Source organism: Anomalospiza imberbis, chromosome 3 (genome assembly GCF_031753505.1).
Source record: "Anomalospiza imberbis isolate Cuckoo-Finch-1a 21T00152 chromosome 3, ASM3175350v1, whole genome shotgun sequence".
Taxonomy (NCBI): domain Eukaryota; kingdom Metazoa; phylum Chordata; class Aves; order Passeriformes; family Viduidae; genus Anomalospiza; species Anomalospiza imberbis.
The window spans coordinates 95727913-95750076 of NC_089683.1; the positions used below are offsets into that span (position 1 = coordinate 95727913).

A 22164-nucleotide genomic window follows, 5' to 3' on the forward strand; every position below is an offset into this window, starting at 1 on the left:
TAGTGAAGTGGCAATTTACCTAAGGGGTTTACTGATTGAAAAGCTCTCAAACCTGAAATCACTAGAGGTAAAAAGAAAAAAGGGACTCTCTGGGGTGGGGGTGGAGGGCAGCCTGGTAAAACGAATCCCGCTCTACAAATCTGAAGCAGATGTTAGTGTAGAAGGAAGTCAATTCAGCAAGGTACAATCAGCTTTACAAAAATTATTCCATAAAAAGAGAACAGGCTCTTGAAAGAACTAAATGTGTTTCTGTTCATTTACTGTACTAAGGAATCTTCAAGGAGACTGGTGTTGCAATTACAACTAATCCTCCCCAAAAAATTAACTGTGTTGAAGGCTTTGTAATTTCCCTAGGTACAATTTAGCTGTCACTTACTTTAAAATTTACTCAAACATGCGTTCCGAACAGCACTAACTTCACATGTCAAGTGCTTTCCAGCCAATTGAGTCTAAACTGGAAGTCGGTGTTAAACAACTGAATGATTAGACAAGATAGCTCATTTCCCTGCTCTTTTGTTCAGAATAAAATGCCACATTTACATTATCAGACTCAACAGGATTTTCTGACAGAGGGAGAAAAAACCCTAGTGAACACTGTCCATAGCAAGCACATGAAGCCTGTCATTTACCAATCATCCTTCAAAAAGCAATAGCCATGAATGTAACTTAATTACGACCCAATGATCCTTGACGAAAAATCATCTTATCACTGTCCTGTCCCCATAGGGCAAATGAGACACTTTTGTCCTTTGGCACCGATGATGCTAAATTCCTAATTGCAATAATGGAGTAAGAGAGCCAAACATCCCTAATTTCATTGCAACATGTAAAGAGTTATAATATTTGAAATAATGCTGCACAAAATTGGGAAAAAACACTCTCCCCACTAGAGACATGTGTACCCTACTAAAAAAAACCGCTTACTTTACAAAGATGCCTATTTTAGAAAGTGCATATAAAAGTCAAATAACTTGTAAGTGCTGCAGAATTATCTCAAAAAGAATCACAGCTGATTTTAACTCCGTGAAAACAACAGAAGGAAAACTGCCAAGGCACTGCATTCATGCTCTGTCTCCTACATAAGAAACTAATCAAAACGGGTTTATATGAGATTAATGACAAATGAGTACACAATGCTCTAGTGGACAATGCTGTATTAAAATACACTAACCATTTTTAAAGAAAAACAATCCAACTATAGCCTTTTTATAATTTAAGATACAGGTATTAACAGCTTGTGTTCCCTGACTTAAAACTACAAAATAATTTACTCATATGGTCTGTAACATAATGCTTTCATAGTTTACCTGCAAATTTTATTCCCTCTGCCAAAGACCACTTCTTATATCTCAGGAATTAGTAAATTTCAAACCTGATGAATTTTTTTTTGTTTCTTTTTTCAAAAGTGAGTTTGTCAAGAACTTAAGCCAAAACTACAATCCTTAAAAATCTTTATAATTTGTACATGACATAGGTCTCAAGTTTTTCTAATTATCAGCAGGTGGAAGAACCAATTCAAAAGTAAGATATATTTTAAGACAAAGCACAAGTTCTTTATATCCTTGCAGATTTTTGTCACACAATCCAAAGAAGGTTTATCCCATTATATGACAGACCAAGACGATATGGACTGTCTCAATCTTTAATGTCATTTTCCCATCTTGAGAAACTGTTCAAGGTCATAAATAAAAATCAGAAAATTCAATGCAGGGGGTAGTTCCCTTACTCAGTGTCAGAAAAACTGCAAGGTAAGTATGGGTTCTTTTTCTAGTTACTTCAGTTAAGTCTTTCCCAGAATATTAAAGGCAAAGTGTCCATTCTACTAGAATGCTGGCTTTTGTAAAGTTATGCTGTCCACCATCAACATTTTTTTTCTTTTCCATGCTCTGTTAAAAACTTTGAACTTGCACTAGAACTTAATAAGAACTTAAGAATATTCAGGACTGGAAAAATGGGTGGATGAAAACATTTTATACCTGTAATTGTTGAAATCTTCAAAAGACTCCTTTACAAGCAATTAAAAAGTGTGAAATAAATTAAGAACAGAAAACATTAGTACAACCACTACTGTGGAGCATTTTTAAATACCCCAGAGCTTATTTCAGAGGCATACTGATGACCTGCAGCTAAATGACAACATTTCAGCATGATACTTGAGCTGTAGAATGGCAAACAATAAGCACTACTACTGAAAGAAATGACTAACACTTATTTCAGTCACTCATAACTTTCAAAATACTCTTAGCATATCTAAGAAAAACAAAAACCCCAAACCACAACACCTCCCCCTTGCCAAAAAACAAACACCCCAATGAAAATGCAATTATTCCTCCTAAGGAAATTATGCAGGAAAAAACCTTCCAAATTCTGTCTACCATCAGAGATGATGCAGTCTCCACCCATAAGATGGTAAAAATCCATAACAAATTGGCTTAGTTTCTGTTTTATTTACATACATGAACTATATTGGCACGTCTACAGTTGAGGACCAATGACTTCAAGCCATATAATTCCACAGTCTGGAACTACTTTCTCCTTCATGAATCTAGTCTCATCAAAAGTTCCTTTATTAAAAAAAAAAATTCCAACTTTTTATAAAGTTTTCCCAGAAACTTATAATAAAAAAAGTGGAATCAAAATAAAATAACACTCATTACTGTCCCATTTTCATCTGCACATGATCACACCTTTATCTACATCATGATACACTACTCCTCAAATGAAAAGAGCTGAAGTAGCACCAGGTACAACTTGCATGTCAATGTGCATAAAGCAATTATGCAAAATGCAGCTGCTCTTACGCACACTGCAAAGCATACCAGATATTTTTCCAACACATTAGTTACATATGATTGCAGTTAAATTACTTTCATAAATATCTGCCCAGCTTGTGATGCAACCAAGGCAGAGTCACTGACTGAGAAGCTGTACACTATATTCTTAACTGTTGACCACTTTACTAAAACACTGTTTTTAAAAAAGAACGTGCACACATCTACCAAGAGTTAGGTTTTGCTCAAGAATTTTCAATACAGAAATGTTACAAAGACTTTGCATACCCAGAATACCTACAGAAACTAAAAGCCCCTACATGGTTGACTTATATGACACTAGGAAAAATTCATTTATTTCACAGGTATTATATTTATGCCAATAACATTTTGTTTCCATGAGCCAAATCTCAAGAAATTGATTCATAAACTCTAGCTACAAGTGTTGAAAATCCAGGAACTAGATAAGTGACACACAAAAGAATAATAAAAGGATTGTGCATATGGTAAAGGAAAAGCGACTCTTGCCTCAATTTTAAAAGGAAATTATTATAAAATTCATATGCATGTTAATTCAAATATCTTACACCTCATAATGAAAACTTATGCAAAGGAATAATGCACATGGAATTAAAGATACTTCCCACCAGAAAGCCTGTACGAAATTCGTTTTCTCTAATAAAAGGTACTACAAGTATATATACCCAAAACCCTTCAAACATAACAGACCAGACAGTATTTTCTTTGAATTTTAAATTCAGCAACACAGCAGCCTTCTGGCAATGATATAAAATTATTTGAATTACATGAATTAAAAATACTTCAGTATTCAACAACCGCCCTGCAACTCACCTGAGATATACTGGAAGGCACAACAAAATAATGCTGTTTTGATGTGAAAACATGTTCCACTTAACCACAAGAGCTGAGACTGCACCTATCATGCTCTGAATAGCTATCTTGTCAAACAGACTTTAGAACAAACTAATTCATAAGCATATTCCAACATATAGCCACTTCATCTCTGATGTGCCCGTAAAACACAGCTGCTGTTCCCAGAGATCATGACATGATGTCTAGCTGATGAAAAGCGACTTAGCTAAATGAAGAAAACATATTTGTTCATTACTGCTCTAAGATCACTTCAGTAATTGCACGTGCGTGAGCACTTCCAGACACGTATGCGCAGCTGTGAATTGCGTACACAGGTCATAGAACACATATAAATATCAAAACTTGGTTCATCTGAAGCCCAAGCGTAGCTTACTTTTCAAGGTGAACTGTAATCAGAGGGGCATGAAGGGCAGCAGTTTGCACCAACCCCAGGTTTGCAATGGTGTCATGTAATCGATTCACTGTTTCAACTTCACCTCGCATGGCAGCGGCATTAAGAATGCGGAGAAAAGATGCAACTGTTCTGCCTGAGATAGGAACATCCTTCTCTTTCATCTCCGTTAGAATGTTAATAGCATCTACAATGAAACAACACAAAAGACCCTTAGGTAATTTCATGTAGGGAAAACAAACTGCTATTAAAACAGCATTTCAAACCCAGCAGGAATGTAAATTCTGGTGTATAATGCCGATTTCAAGTTAATTACTACTTGCATTTCTAAACGAGACTACAATTATAAATCCACAATAGCATGGTTTTATCATTTTCCTGCAACTTTGACTACAAATTATAGATAGGAACTGTGTGCCCACTCTGCACCACATAACCCTGTACAGCCTGCCCTATAGCTGCAAGATTCTACTAAATGGATGCTTTTATCGTTCAATGCTAACATCTGCTAAATCACTCCATTGTTTCTTCAGCAGATGGCTTGTCACGAGGCCAGATAATAAAGATATGTTTACACTGTATATACAGCCAGACTAATGGTCTGATACCGATAGGGCCTGTTTGCTGTGTCGATACTAATTAGCCAAGGAGAGCCAATGAAAGCTTTCTAACAGACTGCATGTTAAAACATTAGGTTCATTAAGCTTCATTAGTAAGGCGGAAACAAACATTTTTGTATATGGAATAAGTGCATTTTTATAATGTTCTTAATTACTGCATAGACAGAATGTTTTGACCACTTTACGTTTGGCTACATTTCTGAATTATTTTATTTTCTGAGGGACATTTATGGTCTTAAAAGCAAGCTCATATTTTCAAACTGCTTAATGTAGAGGTGGACATGATCTGATTTATTATGATTTGGGCAACATCAGCTTTGTTTATTATTTTTCTAACAGTAACCTTAATAAAATGCCAAGACAAATTTCAAAGGAAGACCTTACATTAAAAAACTCTATTAGCTTTTTTGTTTTATTTTACAGTGTTTTAAATAAAACCATTACATTTTGTGTCTAGGCTTAGACCATGTTTTATAGTGTTAGTGTAGTTATTACTCTACAAAATCATAGAACTCAATATTCAGAAATACCTTTTAAAGCCAATTAAAGTCTAGAGTTCTTTTTAAAGATCAACCAAACCATGTAAACCACAGAATTATATTAGACTAAATTACAAAAATGAAAGAGCCAACAGCTTAATGCAAATATCCAGAAATACGAAATATGCAGTTTGTAGAACACTCATTAAAAAGCCAAAATTTCCAGGCAGTTTACAGAATGAATATAAAATTAACAGCAAACACAAAGAAGAATAGTAACAGAAAAATATATACTTTATGAAAAGTTAAAATTTTTTTTGCAGTACTTGGCTCTTATGAGAGGGTTATGTTTATAGGTTTTATGTGCAGCCTTCAGACCTTCTTAAGCAAAAACAAAGCCATTAGTCTAGGCACATACGCAATTTGTGCCATAAGTCATGATCTTCAAACTCAATCCAAACAGCAATGCTAATAAAAACTAGCTGCAGAAATGCAAAAAGCACTGAGCTGTGCAAATGTAAATGACAAGCTTGCCAATCCATTAAAACTAATGGCCTGCACTGTCCAAGCATCTCTGGTTGAATTCACATGCAAATTTGTATGCAAAATGTTCAAGCACTTTTCAGGACATGATACACCATTAATATCAAGTCACATTTTTATTCTCAAGGCAAGATACCTTTATTATATAGCAGAAACACACAATGAAAGCAAATGGATTACCTTCCAGTCTACCATGCTTTACTAAGACTTCTACCAGTGCTACGTACTTTCCACTGTCAAGAGCAACAGGTGAATTCTTAGGGAAGCTGGAAATTAAAACATTAAGAATTTTATCAACAGAGGCTCACATTTTATAGCTTCTGCTTAAAGCTTTATTTTTAAAAGTACATAACACAGCAACAACACTAAGAGCTAAAAATGATACTAAGTCTTGAAGGAAAAATCTGATAGAATTGAAAAGATGCATCATTAGAACATGATTTAAAAATATGATCCACACACCTTCCCACCCTCAAAAGCCAAAGGTTATGTTTCTGAGAAAGAGTCAGATGCTTTAATTAATTATGTGGTAGTTATTGCATAAAATAGGGTATTTTTCAGAAGCCAGGGAAGAAAACAGTGCAGATGACTGGAACAGGGCTATATTCTTTTTGACAGAGAGATTGAAACTATTTGCCTAAGTTAAAAGCCCCTATTTTGAAGTTTCTGCTCTGCAATCCTTCTTTTCTCTGGAAGTACTAAAAGTTAATTCCTTCACCGCTGTTTCTTTGTATAACAATCCAAAGAGACACTTCTTTGCAATATGAGGCTACGCTTGAGGCAGATCAGTAAAAATGTGTTACTGGAGTGAAACTCCAGCAGAAGACTGAATTTCACTTCCTGCAAGCTTACACTGGGGACTACGTGAGAGCAGAACAGCAGCCAAAGCCAATACACAACCCTTATTTGTAGAGTGGCAAAATTCTTTATATTCACAGCTCAATCATTTCACATAATTTCTAACACTAGCAAGGCAACCTACTGTAAAACGTAAACAAGTACTTTGTGGGTGTACATGAGAGAGAGACCCTGAAAGTCTCATATAACTTGTTTTCGATTCACTACAGCACTAGATCAAAAGGAGTCTTTTGAGGGAAAAAAGAAAGGGGCAAATAGAAGGATCATCTGCAAGAATTTGCTCCGGGCTAAGTCATGCATGGCATGTTTTAGCTGGGAGCTAACTTTTACTGCCAAAATACAAAAAAACTGAATATAAAAATTTGAAATAGAATGCTTATTGACAGTCTTAAAGTAACACTACTCAAACACTATTCTAAAAACACTGTAAGTGTCCTGCACTCCAAACACATTCTAGGTGCTTTGTAACACACAATACAGGTGCCCATCTTTAACTGTAAATTAAGCCAAAATAAAATTTAGACACTATGCATGTTTAAAATAAAAACACATCTTATATAGCAATCTGCCTCTTTCAAAACAAAAATAACAAAATTACTGATCACACAAAGTACCTGCTTCTAATGTTCAACTACACAAAGCAAATTTTTTGTTTCCAAGAACCACACCCATGACTGTTTTAAATGCACATACATTGTTGGGGAAAACTAATTAAAAATGGATGAGGGGGTTAATACTCAACCTACTTAATTCAACAAGGTCTGTGTATCAGCATAAATCTCTGTGACATGTTTCAGTGCCGGTGTACTTACACTTTTTCTTTCAGGTTCATTGCCTCTTCTACATTATCATGTCGACAGCACAAATTTATTAAAGCTGCATAGCCACCGACAACCATGTCCGGTTCGTATTTGGCTTTCACTTCAAGGGCTTTTTGCATATTCTAAAAAAGGAACAAAGCAAAGATGTGAACGAGAGGAAAAGTCAATCTGACGTTATGAATCTTATACATTCAGTGCGCAGTTACATGACTGCTTTAGTGCTTTTAGTAGTGTAGGATCATATATGAGCACACAGTGCTGTAATGCTTTAGGAAATTTTAAGAATGAAAGCTGTTTCGCAAATATTTTTGTAGAACACCTTTTACATTAATTTGAGAATAGATTTCTAAATATTTTTTTTTGCTTTGCATTTATATTTCTTGCATTTTTTAATGTAAGTGATTTCTTTTTTTTTTTTTAATCCCAAGACCATGAACATGACTAACTCATGTTATAAAACAGTTCTTATTTATTTGGAATTCATAACCATTTTCACCTGGTACACTGCCAAACACATAACAAAACTACTTTCTAAAGAATAAGAAACTACTTAATTCCATAGAAAGCTTATTTCTCTATAAATTCTTATTCACACATCTGACCACTTTGAACTTGCAATGGTGTTTGCATCTAGGCTTTATTTCATATGCAAAATTGTAGAGATACACAGCCGAGATACACAACTCTTTCTAAATTGTGTTCGTAGCAGCAGAGAATATTGTGCTATCATCTGCACAACTGTTACTGTTCCTATATATCCAGCTTTATAGGCAGGATCATACTGAACAAGAAACAGAACAAAAGTGTGGTGATATCCCACAAATTACAGACACACACTAAATGAATGTAAACTACAGCTGGACGCCTGCCGAATGAAGGCAAGAGACCCTTTATCTCAGAAGAGCTTTCCTCCTGCAGGAAAATGGAATTTCAATCCCTGCATTAACAACCTAGTAATATTTGAATTGCAAATGACTAGTGCATGTATCAGTTGCTTGACAATCTAGATATAAGAGACCGGAGCCATGGCATGAAAGGACATTTGGCATGTATGATAAACCTATCACAGCTGTTACTATCATTCACTTTGCAGATTATTGTAAACAAACTTCAGCAACCCCAAAACATGCCATTCAAGGTGTTGCTGAAATTAGTTAACCTTTTGATTTAATTGCTTTTTGCACTTATGTTTGATTTATAAGCATCAAACCATGAAACCTGAAGCACTGCACTTGTCTTTGCTTAACTGTGTCTTTCTATAACACAGTCATTTATGTCCCTTTAAAAATATAGCTATGTGTTTCCAATTATCTCTGCATTGCTTAAGATACCTCTTCTTCACAAAGAGCATGTATGAGTTGTTTCAAGACATCTGTAATAGGCTGGTTTTCAGCTTTTCGCTGCTCTAGTTTCTTCTCCAAAGCAGACACGTCAGATTTAGCACTCTAAATGGAGGTAACAGAAAGAATGTCAATTGTGAAAACACCCTTCCCTGAACAACTTGTCGGATTACTTTAATAAAAGACAGACAAAATAATCCTCTTTTTTCATACTTGAAGAAATGTTTTAATCATTTAAGGTGCTTTTATCTGTTTAAATAGTACATACTAATTGAAGACTCAAGTCAGAATACAGTAAAAAAAACCCCCAACATTAAGTCACATATCCACAAAGGTCAACGTTACTATTTCTCTCACACTCAGTTGTATTCAGGGAAGTAGGGAATAGCAGCCTGTTTCTTTTTCCATCTCCACTTTGCTCAGATCAGAAATGTAAAGACTTGACACTCAACCATTAGAAGCAGTATGGATTTATATGGTTTCTGCCACTCAAGTGGATCACTATAATTTACAAGCATGAATTAAGCCTCACACCACTACTGTTAACTAACTAGAACTTTCAAAAAAACATATACCAGGCAGGGAAACTGAGGCATGAGACCTCAGCCAACTCCAAGGTCAAGTATCAGGTCTATATGAAAATCTGGATAGCCTTTACTCCTACTCTGGAAAGTAACCTCTGAACTTCAAATGGTAGATTTAAATAACATTAATATACTTCCATGACCTGAAAGCTAGTGATTACACTTCATCTAAACCCCATATCCAAACAGTATTATTACAGTAAGGACTGTGAATTTACTTACTTCTTGAATGTTGTCTGTAGACAGAGGTTTTTTATGACACAGTAACCTTACATCCTGAAATTCAGTAAGACAAAAATATCACTGATCTCCCCCAAAGATCAACCTCTAAGTTAGCATATCATACTCAAAAGGTTCAAGGTAATTATATAATAGCAATGGTAAAAAAAGCTGTGCTCTGCAGCATTATTACACTGACTTGAAACAGCACTTATTAAATGTATCCCTTTCACATTAGAAATTAAACCAGCTACAACAGTGAAAAATCATAGAAAGGTTAAAAGGCTTATATATAATCACTGCATGAAGATATTTATTTTGCAAAGGAGAATATATTCAGAGATTTTTTTTTTAGATTCAAAGTAATTGCTATAGAACCACAGACCTTAATTAATTCAGGAACTTGAGAGGAGTCCAGCAGTCTGCAAATGCCGCTGTAGTGGCTCGTAGGGATAACTATATTCTGTACCAAGAGGTGGGGAAAAAAATTATATGAGTTTTGAAACAGAACCAAACTGAAATTTGTCTAACAGAAATTATCTCAGACGTAATTCAAGTCTCCAGCTCTTGCATGTCACTGAGAAGTGGTCTGGTTGTACTTAAAAGCAGCAATTTCAAACCTAATAGATACATGTCAGGCAGGACAGGCATTATGTAGCAAAAAATGAAATGGTACCATCTTCTTCAGCTGATGGAAGTATTGTCTCAAACGCTCCTCCTTGGCCTGTACCTCTGAGTCACTCATGCTGTCAATCAAGTGATAAAGAAAATAGCCAACAGCTTCTGTGGAAAAAAACAAGAGAAAGCATTCCACTAAAATTACCGAGACTGTCATGTTATCAAGATTAATTTATAAGAAATCATTTTGGTGTGAGATGTCACCCTGATGAGAGGCTCTGAAATGGCAACAATGATCACTGAGGCATAGAGATTATGTGGTTTGGGAGCACATATCTAACTGGTGAGTGAAAGGAATATTAATTATTTTCAGACCTAGTGACAGCTTTTCAGTACAGAATCTTACTTCAATCTATTTTTTTCCACTACCGTGTGACAGAAGTGGTACTGCCCAAGGCCTTCCCCCCCTTTCCTGCCTGCTACCCCAAATAGTTGCCACAAATATTTTGTCATTGCTCAAAAGAAAAAACAGATTTCTAACACTTTGCATATTTATTCTGTACATTTTACCCATTATATTCTATTACCAAGCTACATTAAATATTGTAATACTAATATAAAAGCATACAAAAATATTTTAACCATTTGAGGAAGTAACACTGAAGAAACTGTCTATTAGCCAATGAAAATTCAGATGAACAGATTTCATCAAATTATGCTAAGTTTCTTATTTATGCAGTGCAAAAATTTGTGGGGTCCTGTAGCTTTTCCCAGAACAGCAAGAGTATCATGTACTGCCTTCTCAAAGGTTAGCTGTCCCCATATCTCCTTGCCTCTCTAGTTCTGAAAGGGGGGGGAAAAACCAAACCTCTTTTAAAAAAACACATTAAAGAAAAAAGTATACTCATTTCAAGGTAGAAGATTTGGGATATTAAGTAACATTTTGCCTCACAAAATCAGTACCTTTACTACTAAATGTAAAAGTAGGTTGAAAAACTGCCTTTTTTTAAAGTATTTAAGCCCTGATACAGTATTCCTTTTCCATTTTGATCTATAGATTTAGAAAGAGAAATCATTATCAGTAAGATTTGTTTGTAATTCTAAAAAAAAATATCTCGTGGATCTCACAGAATATGCTCTGATTATTTGAATCAGGATTTTACCCAACATGTTTTCAAATTTCACTTTCAAAAAGAAGCAATCAGTGTTTACTGTTGTAATCCCTCAAACCCATCATTACACAGAAGAACGGATTTGTGGATAAGTTACAATCATAGAAATTGAAACTCTACCAGTTGGTCCTGGAGGCGTCAGGCAATAACGTTCATCCTTGTACAACAGTTCTGTTATCTGGTGAGACAGAATAATCGTACATTGCAGCCAAAAGAAGCAAGCAAGGACAAATAGTATCTGAAATTGAATTCTCAAAATAATAAAGCATCTCTCTGTTAAAGTATTATTCTTTACCACATCATAGTCATTCCCTAAGAAGCACAAAGGTGGTTTTTTTGTAAATAATAGGGTTTTCTTGAAAAAATATTGCAACAGAAATGCTTTCTGAGGTATAGCATTAAGACAGGGAACACTCTAGTATTCTGTTTATATATCGTTTAACAGGAAGTTAGCTATCCTAAGACACTGCTTAAAGTGTGTCACTCCTAAAGATGGTACAATTATGTTCCAATTTACCAAAAGGCTGAGATTGTCCTAAAAAGCTGTTTCTTTTTTATATTTGAAAGAAGCAAATACAAAAAAAAAAGGAACAACATTTATAATGCTCTGCTAGAATTAAGGTGACTCGTACAGCTAGTTGTAAATAAGCTGTTGTAAATAATTGCAATTTTGAATGACAAAACATGTGTTCATAAAAATTCATTACATTTAGCACTCGTTTGATCCATCATGCAAACCAAAGAAATATATAGATTTTACTTCCCCTGAAAAAAAAGAAGCATTTACCCAAAAGCCCCCCACCTCTTACCTACAAATACTTTAACCCAAACAACATCACTTTAAAAATTATCTGACTCGTCTTAAGGGAATTAAATCATTTTTATGAATTAAATCTTCAGTTAAAAATGGAAATTGTGTTTTAAGAGTTTTTATCTCCCATGATTCCAGAATGCAATCTCAGAGAAGTCAGGAGATGCATTCTCACTGCCAAAGTGCTGTGTTTTAAGTAATGACAAAAGAAGAGGAACCCTCAAATTCAATTGTTGATGAAAATGGATAAATAAAGACAGAAAAGACCAAATGTACAGCTGAATATCTTATCTATTACTTTTCTACCAACACCACAGACACTGTTCACAGTTAAGCTACAGCTTCTTTCTGCCCTTTTCCCCTCATCTTCCTACGACAAATCAATACACACTGGATTAAAATCCAAGGAAGTCATAACAGCTCTTTTGAATCCAATATCAGAATACTAAAAGGAATAAATTACAGAAAAGAATGTGTAATATTATATCTGTTTCTCGATGTCTATTTATTTCCCAAGTTAGCATTTCTTATTTTAGAAGTTCAATGCATGTATTTACTCCTAAACTTAGTGAAGACAATAACATTTATTTTTCTTCCATTGTGATGAAGAACAGAATTAGATATTGCTTCAGATATTAGATATTGTTCTAGATATTGCTTCACATGCAGACCACCATCACTTCAGCTCTGTCCTTCAAAATTATTTTCATAATGGGACCAATAAGAGATCCCCTTTTTTCTTTCCCTCCTCTCCCTTTTTTTTTTTAATGCAAAAAAGAAAGGAGAGGGGCAGTAGACAAAAATATCCTCTCACCAGAATCATCACATAGCACTAAAAGGTAGTAAAATGCAAAAGCATCCTGAACTGATTTTATGCAAATCATTGATTAGTGACTTTTCAAATCTCAATTTCTACTTCATTCCAAGATTTCTTTGCAAAATCTAAAATGTACTTTTATTAATCAGCAGTTACAATACTGAAGAATAACAATAAAAAGCAAAGTGCTTCCCTTCCCAAATTCTGAAACCATATCCAAAGCACTTATCTCCCCTATTCTAATACTGTGAAAAACGCAACAACCAAGTTATATTGCAGTGTCTTTCTAATGCAGCCCTAACGCAGGGTCAGGCAAGATGATTGGTAATTTCCCTTTGAGTTCATCCAGGTCATTTCTTTTCTCTGGCTTTGACTTTGATGATTTAAGTAATATAATAGAAACTTTGAAAAACTAAGTCTGCCTTACTATTTTGTTAGCATCACTGTGAGGATAGGGAGAAAGTTTAAGGAGGGCAGAAAAGTGAATTGATGCCTGATGGCACAATCATGGAAGACTTGGGTCCAGAAGCTATGACCACCTTCAGCAGTAACTACATTGATGTAGGAATTGCAGTAGAATAAGCTAAATGACATGGTAACACCACACTTGATTTTTCACAATTCCACTTAACTGTCTGATTTGAAAACTCAGTTTGATACACTTGTCCGATCTGCCACTGACAGAAGTCTTGCTCAAATTAGCAGGTCTACCATTTTCAGTGTCAGAATTCAGATTTACAGTAATGCACCATAAACATGCAATGCCTAAAGAAGCTTGATTTTATTTACAGTTTTATCTCCACTTACCTTGCTCCATAGATGTACATCATCTGAGCTGAAGAGGGCAGCAAAGGATAACAAAAGCAACAAAATGATTTTACTTTTGTAGCTTTCTTTAAAACAACACAGAACATTAACATCTTATTTAGATGAAATTAAAATACAATAATTGCCACATACTGTTTAAACCAATTTTGTACAGAATGCCTTTAGGATAATAAGAATAATCTTTTACTATACTCAATATGGTCGCAATTCCTGCAAAAAAAACCTTAAAATAATCCAACATTCCAAATAGATCACTTATGACTAGAAAGTGTTTTAGTCTGAGTTCAATTTTTTAACATACCTTAACTGTAATTTTTGTTTCATACTTCTCTATTTAGCATTTCAAGAAAATTAAGCTTCACTCAAGCTGCACTTTACATAGAAAGCACTTGATACATGGAATTTGCTAGGAAAAAAAAAATCTAACTCTCCTGTGCATTAGACTTTTTATATACCAAGATAACTACAGGCAGCTATTAATGTATTTATTCTATGTAAAAAAAGAAAGTAATAAAATCTCTTAAGGTATAATGGTCATTATAGTGAGAGAAACACAAAATATTTTAAAAAGTAGAAAACAAAACAGAGTTCCTCCCCTCACAGATTGAAAGAGAACTTGAAGGAAGAACACTTCTCCATATATCATGAGGTTACAACCAAAAATCATGCCAACCAGTTCACCAAAGTATAAAACCCTGACATCTTGATGTAAACCAGATGTCTCAAATATTAAAAACCCGATATTTTCCTGTAATTCATAGAACTTCAAAATTCTCATTAGAAGCTCTAAGTTTCCAAGAACTGTAACTTTTCGACAACTATAAAATAGCATTAACATGGGCAAGGGTAAGAGAACAAAAACTTACGACAATTTTATCTTCCTGCAATTCTCATTAGAGGAAAATAAGACGTCAGTCTGAACAGACGCACAAAACCTTGGAACGCACTCACAGAAATATAGGATTTTATTTAGGAAGTTCAAGCCCATGAAACATTTTTTTCTTTCTGTGCAACTGCCACTTGTATTTGAAAATGAGTCAAATGCAGGTCCACACAGAGGGAAACGAAAATGCCATCTGTGAGGTTAGTTAAGCTTTGTTGGGTGAACTCACTCCACCACTGACAGCATGACAATGAACCACAGATATCAAATGCATCAATTTCCTAAAGTACTTGACTTTGAAATAGTAATGGTACATCAGGCAAATAGAAGGCAGTACTTTGAAGCAGTTACTACAGAAGAGCAGTTTCAAGAAAAATCCATAAACTAGTCTGCCACAGACATTGTTCATGTGTCCCTGGCACCCCTACCCTGTACTTTTGTACTCCAATCCTGAACTTTGTTCATTTGAACACTCGAGACCTGCATTTAGTCATAAAATTTTGCTGTGGTCTTTACAAAACCTACAAATATTCTTTCTTCTCTCCTATCATACCCTCAAGTTTTCTGCTCAGGCTATTATAGCCACTAAGTTTAAAGCAGAAAAGGCAACATGAGTGGGTATGCTTTCAGAAATAATTTAAGGGTAAAATCTGAGCACAGGCGACCTTGAAAACAGTGTCTGAAGCCAGGTAACAAGAAAGGCAATCAAAAGAATAATATAAAACAGATAAACAAAACTTATGACGTTAAGTGTATACAAGTGGCATGGAAAGCTGAAGCAAAAAGTGAAAAAAATCACCACCACCTCATTCCCCCAAAAAAATCACATCAAAACACCCCTAACCTTAATTTAGATCAGAATTCTGAGCTTTTAGCTCATATGTCCAATAACTGTTGTAATCAGAACAGCAGGAATTGTTCCCACTGTAAGGAGAGTAACTGTTTCACTTTGGCAGACTATAATTTTTAGCAACTAGTTTGCTAGCAAGATGATGATATTTTAAGGATACTTTAAATCACATTCTGCACACCTGCAGAGATCCCCAGTGGCAGGGATATTTCAGGCTAGCATTGGTTGTGTGTGGTAAACATTGGCATGGTTTGCTTTCTAGTCAAAATCCTACCTCAGTTGGATATTTATCTATACTTAAGAGAAAAAACATGTTTAGAAAATCTGTTATTTTAATTAATACATCTGCAACAGATGATTCTGGGGCCAACTATTAAAGGAATAGCAATATATTCCTACTGAATCGAAAATATTATTTCACTTATCCCTTGGATGCCAAGGCCAGCTAGGGCCTAGCTAACAAACCAAACTTCAACACTGGTTTGCTTTTTCTCCTCCTTCTCCCATGATATAACAGGCCCAGCTAGATAGAACATGCAATTTACTAGGAAATTATTTTGGTCACATTCATCTGTTACATTTTACTAATATCCAACTGAAACAGTTCTAATTCACACTCATTACAAAATTCCAGGAAATAAGGAAATCGGCCTTCAAACCCTGGTCCTGAGTAGTATTAGGTGACTTCTCTTGTTCCCTGCAGCGTAGGCATGCTGAAAAAACCCTATCATTCCCAGTCCTAAACATTTGACTGGGGCAAGCAGTGCATGTTAGCATGTGCTAATTCACATATACTTGCATAAGCTTAAGACAATCTTGCAAATACACAAGGAACCTTCCTTGCAGAATGGGACCATACGACTGTGAACACAAAGTCCTGGCAATGTAGCTCAGGTGTTACACGTCAGTGTTCAGGAGCCATATTAACCCAGAGGGCACAGAAAGTTAGCAGATGTAGCAGAATAAGCCAGGCTCCTACTGGTATTTCATCTTCATCAAGCACCCTATTACTTTACTGGTTAGTAGTGACAATCTTTAGGGAAATTTTACAGTAGCAGAGCTGTTTATAAAAGAAAAGTGAATAAAGATAAACACCCAAATGTTTACTACACTAAGTTTATATACTGGCACATAGGACAGAACAAAGAATAATGAAATTCTTTTTCATCTACTACATAGAATGTTTCAAGTGTATGCTCATATACACCAGAGGCAAGGAAAATGAGGAAAGCAGGGAGGAACAACAGTATCTCCTACTAAACTTAGAATGCTACTTTTAAAATATGGACCAGGGGACAAAAGACTGGACAGACTTGTGTTCAACAAGACAAAAAAGAGAGGGAACTTTGTTACACAGGAAAAAGGAAGTATTCATATAACAACCTTACCTTTTAAAACCCAAAATGAGGCTGATTCTAAACAGACGATGATCTATAGCAGGTGTGTTTGCTGAAGACACTGTAAATGAAAGAAATGTTTCTCAAGAGTCATTGTCAAAAAATCCCTGAACTGCAACAACTCAGCAGATCATGTAAACAGACCATCACTTGAAAAGCTATTTTGATAGTTTACTAAATGCTGACAAACATTTATAAACCAAGATTTAAAATATCGAAGTGTTTGAAACAGTCCTGGTTTTATCAGCTCTAAATCTGATCCATTTCAAAAGCAATCAGATATTCAGAGAGTGAGAAGTTTTCCCTCTACATTGCCTTTAATGTCAATAGTTAATAAATCAGCTTTTTATACAAATTATTAATTGCATAAAGCATCTTTATCTGTAAAAAAGTACAAGACCAATTCCAAAAAGCAAAACAAATCTCCAACAATACTAATCAAGAAAACCTTAGTGCTGGAACAAAAAAGTTCCACAGAAGGCAAATAGTTTGCTAATTGTTTCAGACTGAACACCTGCCTTAAAATAGGTTTTAAATTTTTGTCTTTTATTTTTAAATAATTATAAAAATAAAATTTAAAAAATCCAAGCAAAAAATCAACGGCACAACACTTTCTTAAGTGTTTGCTTCTGCTAGTACGAATTCCCTGACAAGAACGAAAAAGCAGCTCCATGTAAAGTGCTATCCACTGAATTTAATTAAATCTAAGGGGAAAAAAGAGATAAATACACAGTTTTATATGTTGTTATATACAGTAATATTTGAATACAAAGTAAATGGCAAAATCACTTAAAATTAGATGACCCTGAGAGGTAATTTACAGTTATGCTTCATGTCCTCATCTTTACATCACTTCTTGACTAAATATTCCATAACATTCTACCTTCTTCCTGTAGAATTGCTGTCTCTCACTCCAGCACCGTAGACCAGCAAAGAAAAAATACAGTAGTGGGTGCATTTATGTCCTGTATGAAGTTATCATCATCTCACTTCAGCATCACAATGGAATTAACTGCTGTAAAACCCTGACAGCACAGGGCCCTTTCAGCAAGGGCTGCAATATGGTAGAAGATAACCATAAAGAAGATAAAATAAAAACACCAGCTCTAAAGGAACCTGGGAAGTCAAAGACAAGAACATGCTAAGAGCACTTCCTTAGTCTAACTCTGGTTTTAAATGCTGGAACATTTCTTTTCGTTTGAAAACCTCAGGTAAAGTTGGTTTCAAAACACTCTGAATACAAATTCTCCTCCAGCAGTATATTAAACTTTTTGCTCATAAAAAAACGAGCAGAAAAGCATCTTAGAATGCTCAACTGCTGCTGACAATCGGCAACCTGGTTTCCTTAGCAACAAACAAGTCTGAGAAAATCAAGGGGCTGACAATGAAGTGGAATGGAACGGCATGATAAAGGGAAAAAGCGGCTCTCATGTACATTGCCTTATGTGCCCAGATTCCTCAGCTGATGCTCTGGAGTTTTCATCTTGTCAGTAGCAGAAATCTATACATTATAAGGCATGAGAAGCTGAATCAATACACCTAGATAGCAGCCAGCATTAATAACCAACCTTTGCCTCCTCTGACTACACTGATGAGACAACCTCAAACTATTTTCCATACTGCATCTATTTTTCCCTCTTTGTAATACTGCAAAAGGAGACAAGTCAAAAAGGAAAAAAAAATCAGCTGTTTAATATCTGTGCCTTATCATCACACAGGTGCTAATTAGATTTACTAGCATTCATTTCAGCTTGGTAAACTATTTACGGAGTAGCTTCCTTTAAAGCTCAAGTTCAAAGAAATTTGATATGTCTCGATGAATTATTAACCCTGGTCTTTGTAAACAGAAATATCACTACAAGATGTAAATTCAACTCACAAACAATGGCTAAATAATATACTAAGTGATACTAATTTTGTGACAATAAGACAGAATTCAACTTACTCTATGTGCCTGTGTCATACTTTTGATATACCCATTTATCATATACCATGCATACATGTATTTGTGTCTTACAACACATTAAAGCCAGCCTGTTTCAGTTAACCAGAATGAAAGGAGGGGTCTATACTTTCATGGAGAAAAAAAATCCCCCAAATATTTCACATTCCAGAAGAGTCAATTGCTGGGTTCATGCTTTTTGGGTTTGTGGGTTTTTGGGGTTTTGTTTTTTTTTTTTTTTTTTTGTTTTTTTTTTTTTTTTTGTAATAAAACCAAACTAAATACTGGCAAAACGTAAGGTGAATCTTGAGGATTCACTAATTTATAACTCTCCAATACCTAAATCAAATCACTGATTAGTAACTACTCAATTTTCTCATCTGCAACAAAACAGCTTTCCAGAGTCACGGATTACAGACTACTTGTTTCTGTATTTGTTAAATAAAACAGTTAATGACAACCACAGCAAGCAACTGCTTAAGCTCTTCCCTAAGCCTAGGGCAAATAAATCTGTTGTTTACAAAGAGATTTTTCTGTATCAGATGTAGCCCAAGTTTAGGTATTTTATTAATATATCAGTATACCAGGAATATAAAAACTATTTATTTAAATTTTGAAGAGAATCACATTCTTACTTAACCAAGCAAATTATCCCATCCCATACATTCAGTCAATGACACAAATTAACATTTGCAAGCACTGAGCATCAGAACAGTCTTTGGAGAAAACTCTTAAACATGCTACAATTCAATGCCTAATTAACCAATCACATTTATACACAACTTCCATGACCAAGAGATCAGCAGAACACCCTCAGGTTAATGTCAGTGACCATCAGATCTTTAAAGCCAGTTCTTTTTTGAGTAACTCTGTAGTACTTCAGAGCTGTATCGTTCCTTGCTTTCTACAGTCACTGATGATGCAAACAACAGCAATCCCAGCACCAACCACCTCACAGGCCTTGTGAAAAACAAACTCTTTGCTTAAGCTCTCTAAGTACAAGAGTGTCACATTCCTGTCACAATCACAGTAAAGCTGTTATTTGCAAATAACTTCTATACAAATCTTATGGCAAGGTTCAATACCAAAGAAGAATTAAACTATGATTTATGGTTCAGAATTGGTAGTTTCAATCTGACAAGTCATCATAGAAGACCTCACATGATAAGCACTTTGCTCAAGTTCTCCACATATGCTGAAACCTCACGTATTAACACAAGTAAATTTCTCAGCCTACAATCAGTCCACACTACCACCAAGTACACAGTAACAAGCAACATAAAAAATACTCACTTATAGAAAAAACTTTGTCCAGTCTCCCCTGAAGTGCTTCACTTCTTAGTTCTGCTACATAGAGCCCAACACTTTCAAACAGGCAGCCGTTTTCCTAGAGAAAAAGCAATCAACCATGGAACTTTACACAGAGAAGACCTCCTGATACTTCATATTTTTAAACACTTCCTTCCCAAAGGCAGCTGTTGAGAACATAGAAGGTGCTCTACAGAAGTCTATATGGCAGCCAAATGAGTTGCTACTGATGAAAATTTTTTTGTATTGAAATCAACTGCAAGAGATAAAGTTATGAAAGGCAGAAAGAATGGGATACTTGTATTTGGTATCCAATTCTCAATTCTTTTAGTGAGTAAAAAAAACTAATCACCAGAAACAATTGCAGTACTTCCAGTCCCTTGTAAAAAAAAAAAAAAAAAAAAAGCGGCACTATTCATCATTTGCTTTTCCAGTTAAGGGAACAAAAAGCTACTAGGTCTGGAGCAAAATACTTTGGTTAGCTCTGAAGAAGAAAAAGTAAAGCAGCAGGAAAACATGATAAACAAACCATCAGTACAACAACTGTTTGAAAAATATTCTAAATATTAGGCTTCATCATACCAGGTTCATCTTTGGAGCACTACTGGGATCTAAAGCTCTCACAGAAAACATAAGAAGCCATGTAATAGTCATTTTTTACAAATTTTACATGTAAACTCACCTTCAGCTGGGCATGGGCAGTTTCAGTATCAGCAAAGTTTTTAAAAACATACTGTGTATATGTTTCTGCATCAAGGTCCACCCCCAATTTATGCATCCCTTTGAGGACCTCAAAGATACCTATCAAGGCAAAATTAATAAGGCTAAGCATTCAGACAAATGAAAACTTGAGAACCAACATAAAAATAATGTTGCTTTTAAAATAAATGTTGCTTTACAAATAAAGGCTCAATTTCCCTCCTTGAAATTGCCATGAAAAATCCTGCAGCTCTATTTTAGGTATTAATTGAATTCTGAACTGTGAAACTTAAAATAGATTCACAAAACTTCATATTCTGTGTTGTACTATAAAAACCATGAAAATTCTGTTTGGAAATTGGTATTATACAAAGTTATTTTCTAACACAGCAAACTTATGAGTTACTCATGTTTGCAGAACATCTTACAGAGCTATGTATCAAAATGTCCATATTATTGTGCATTAAAAAAAAATCTGAAATTTGATGTAAAGTACATAAAGTCAAGATACAAACACATTCTTCAACATATCATAACAGTCTTAGTTTTTTTCCCAGAATCGAACTCTGATTAGGGTTAGTATTCAGGACTTTTCTCTGGATTTGTTTAAAAGTAGTAACAGGTTTGTAAATCAGCTGGTTGATTACAAAAGATCAGCTTCAAACTGGAAATTCAGAAAAAGGAGTCTCCCAAGCCCAGGGAAGCTACTTGTTACTTTTACAGGGTTCACATTATGTCACACAACTAGATTGTTTATCACTTCTGTAAAGACACATTTGAAGACACCAGACACCAGTATTAATAGTCCAGCAACTAGAGTGTAGAGTAGATGTCATTCTTTTTAATTGCTCACACTCTTCTGATTTGCAGAAATTTCTTACAGTAACCTTAGCTACCAAACTCTGAACTCCTGTCAAAACCAATACAGGTATAATAATTTTTTGCTGGTCTAAAAATGATTTGTCAGTTGCTGCAGGACACCAGTACCAAACAGCATATGTTTTTTTCAACTTGCATTTCGTACTTATTACTTTAAAACTGTCCAAAGTCCCTGTCTTTGCCCTGGAGTGCCACCTATGGAAAAGTGACACTTCCATGAATATTTTATGCAGTGCACTATGGTGCAAATAATCAAATGTGAATTCCCTTTGAGCACTTGAAAATACATGCAGGCAAGTCACACTAGATTAAAGTCGCATCATCTGTTCGAGTTTGCCTTAAACAAAATTCTGATTTTGGACCAGAATCTGCAAAAATACGAATAAAGAATTAATTACGCTAAGTCTTTTTTCATACCTTTCAAATGTTGACAGCTAGTT

The 22164-nt window shown here is 35.0% G+C and overlaps 1 protein-coding gene across 1 annotated transcript in view; it reads right to left on the reverse strand.

Moving 5' to 3' along the window:
* LRPPRC (leucine rich pentatricopeptide repeat containing) overlaps positions 1-22164 on the reverse strand; it is a 53006-nt gene that overhangs the window by 18909 nt on the left and 11933 nt on the right. Inside the window, exons 11-22 of the mRNA XM_068185856.1 lie at positions 20829-20947; positions 20132-20225; positions 16888-16957; positions 13746-13773; positions 11431-11488; positions 10197-10303; positions 9906-9983; positions 9524-9577; positions 8709-8822; positions 7369-7499; positions 5879-5964; positions 4039-4243 (exon numbers count right to left, since the gene is read on the reverse strand). Coding sequence (XP_068041957.1) covers positions 4039-4243; positions 5879-5964; positions 7369-7499; positions 8709-8822; positions 9524-9577; positions 9906-9983; positions 10197-10303; positions 11431-11488; positions 13746-13773; positions 16888-16957; positions 20132-20225; positions 20829-20947 — 1144 coding nt within the window. The remainder of the gene's footprint in view (positions 1-4038; positions 4244-5878; positions 5965-7368; positions 7500-8708; positions 8823-9523; positions 9578-9905; positions 9984-10196; positions 10304-11430; positions 11489-13745; positions 13774-16887; positions 16958-20131; positions 20226-20828; positions 20948-22164) is intronic.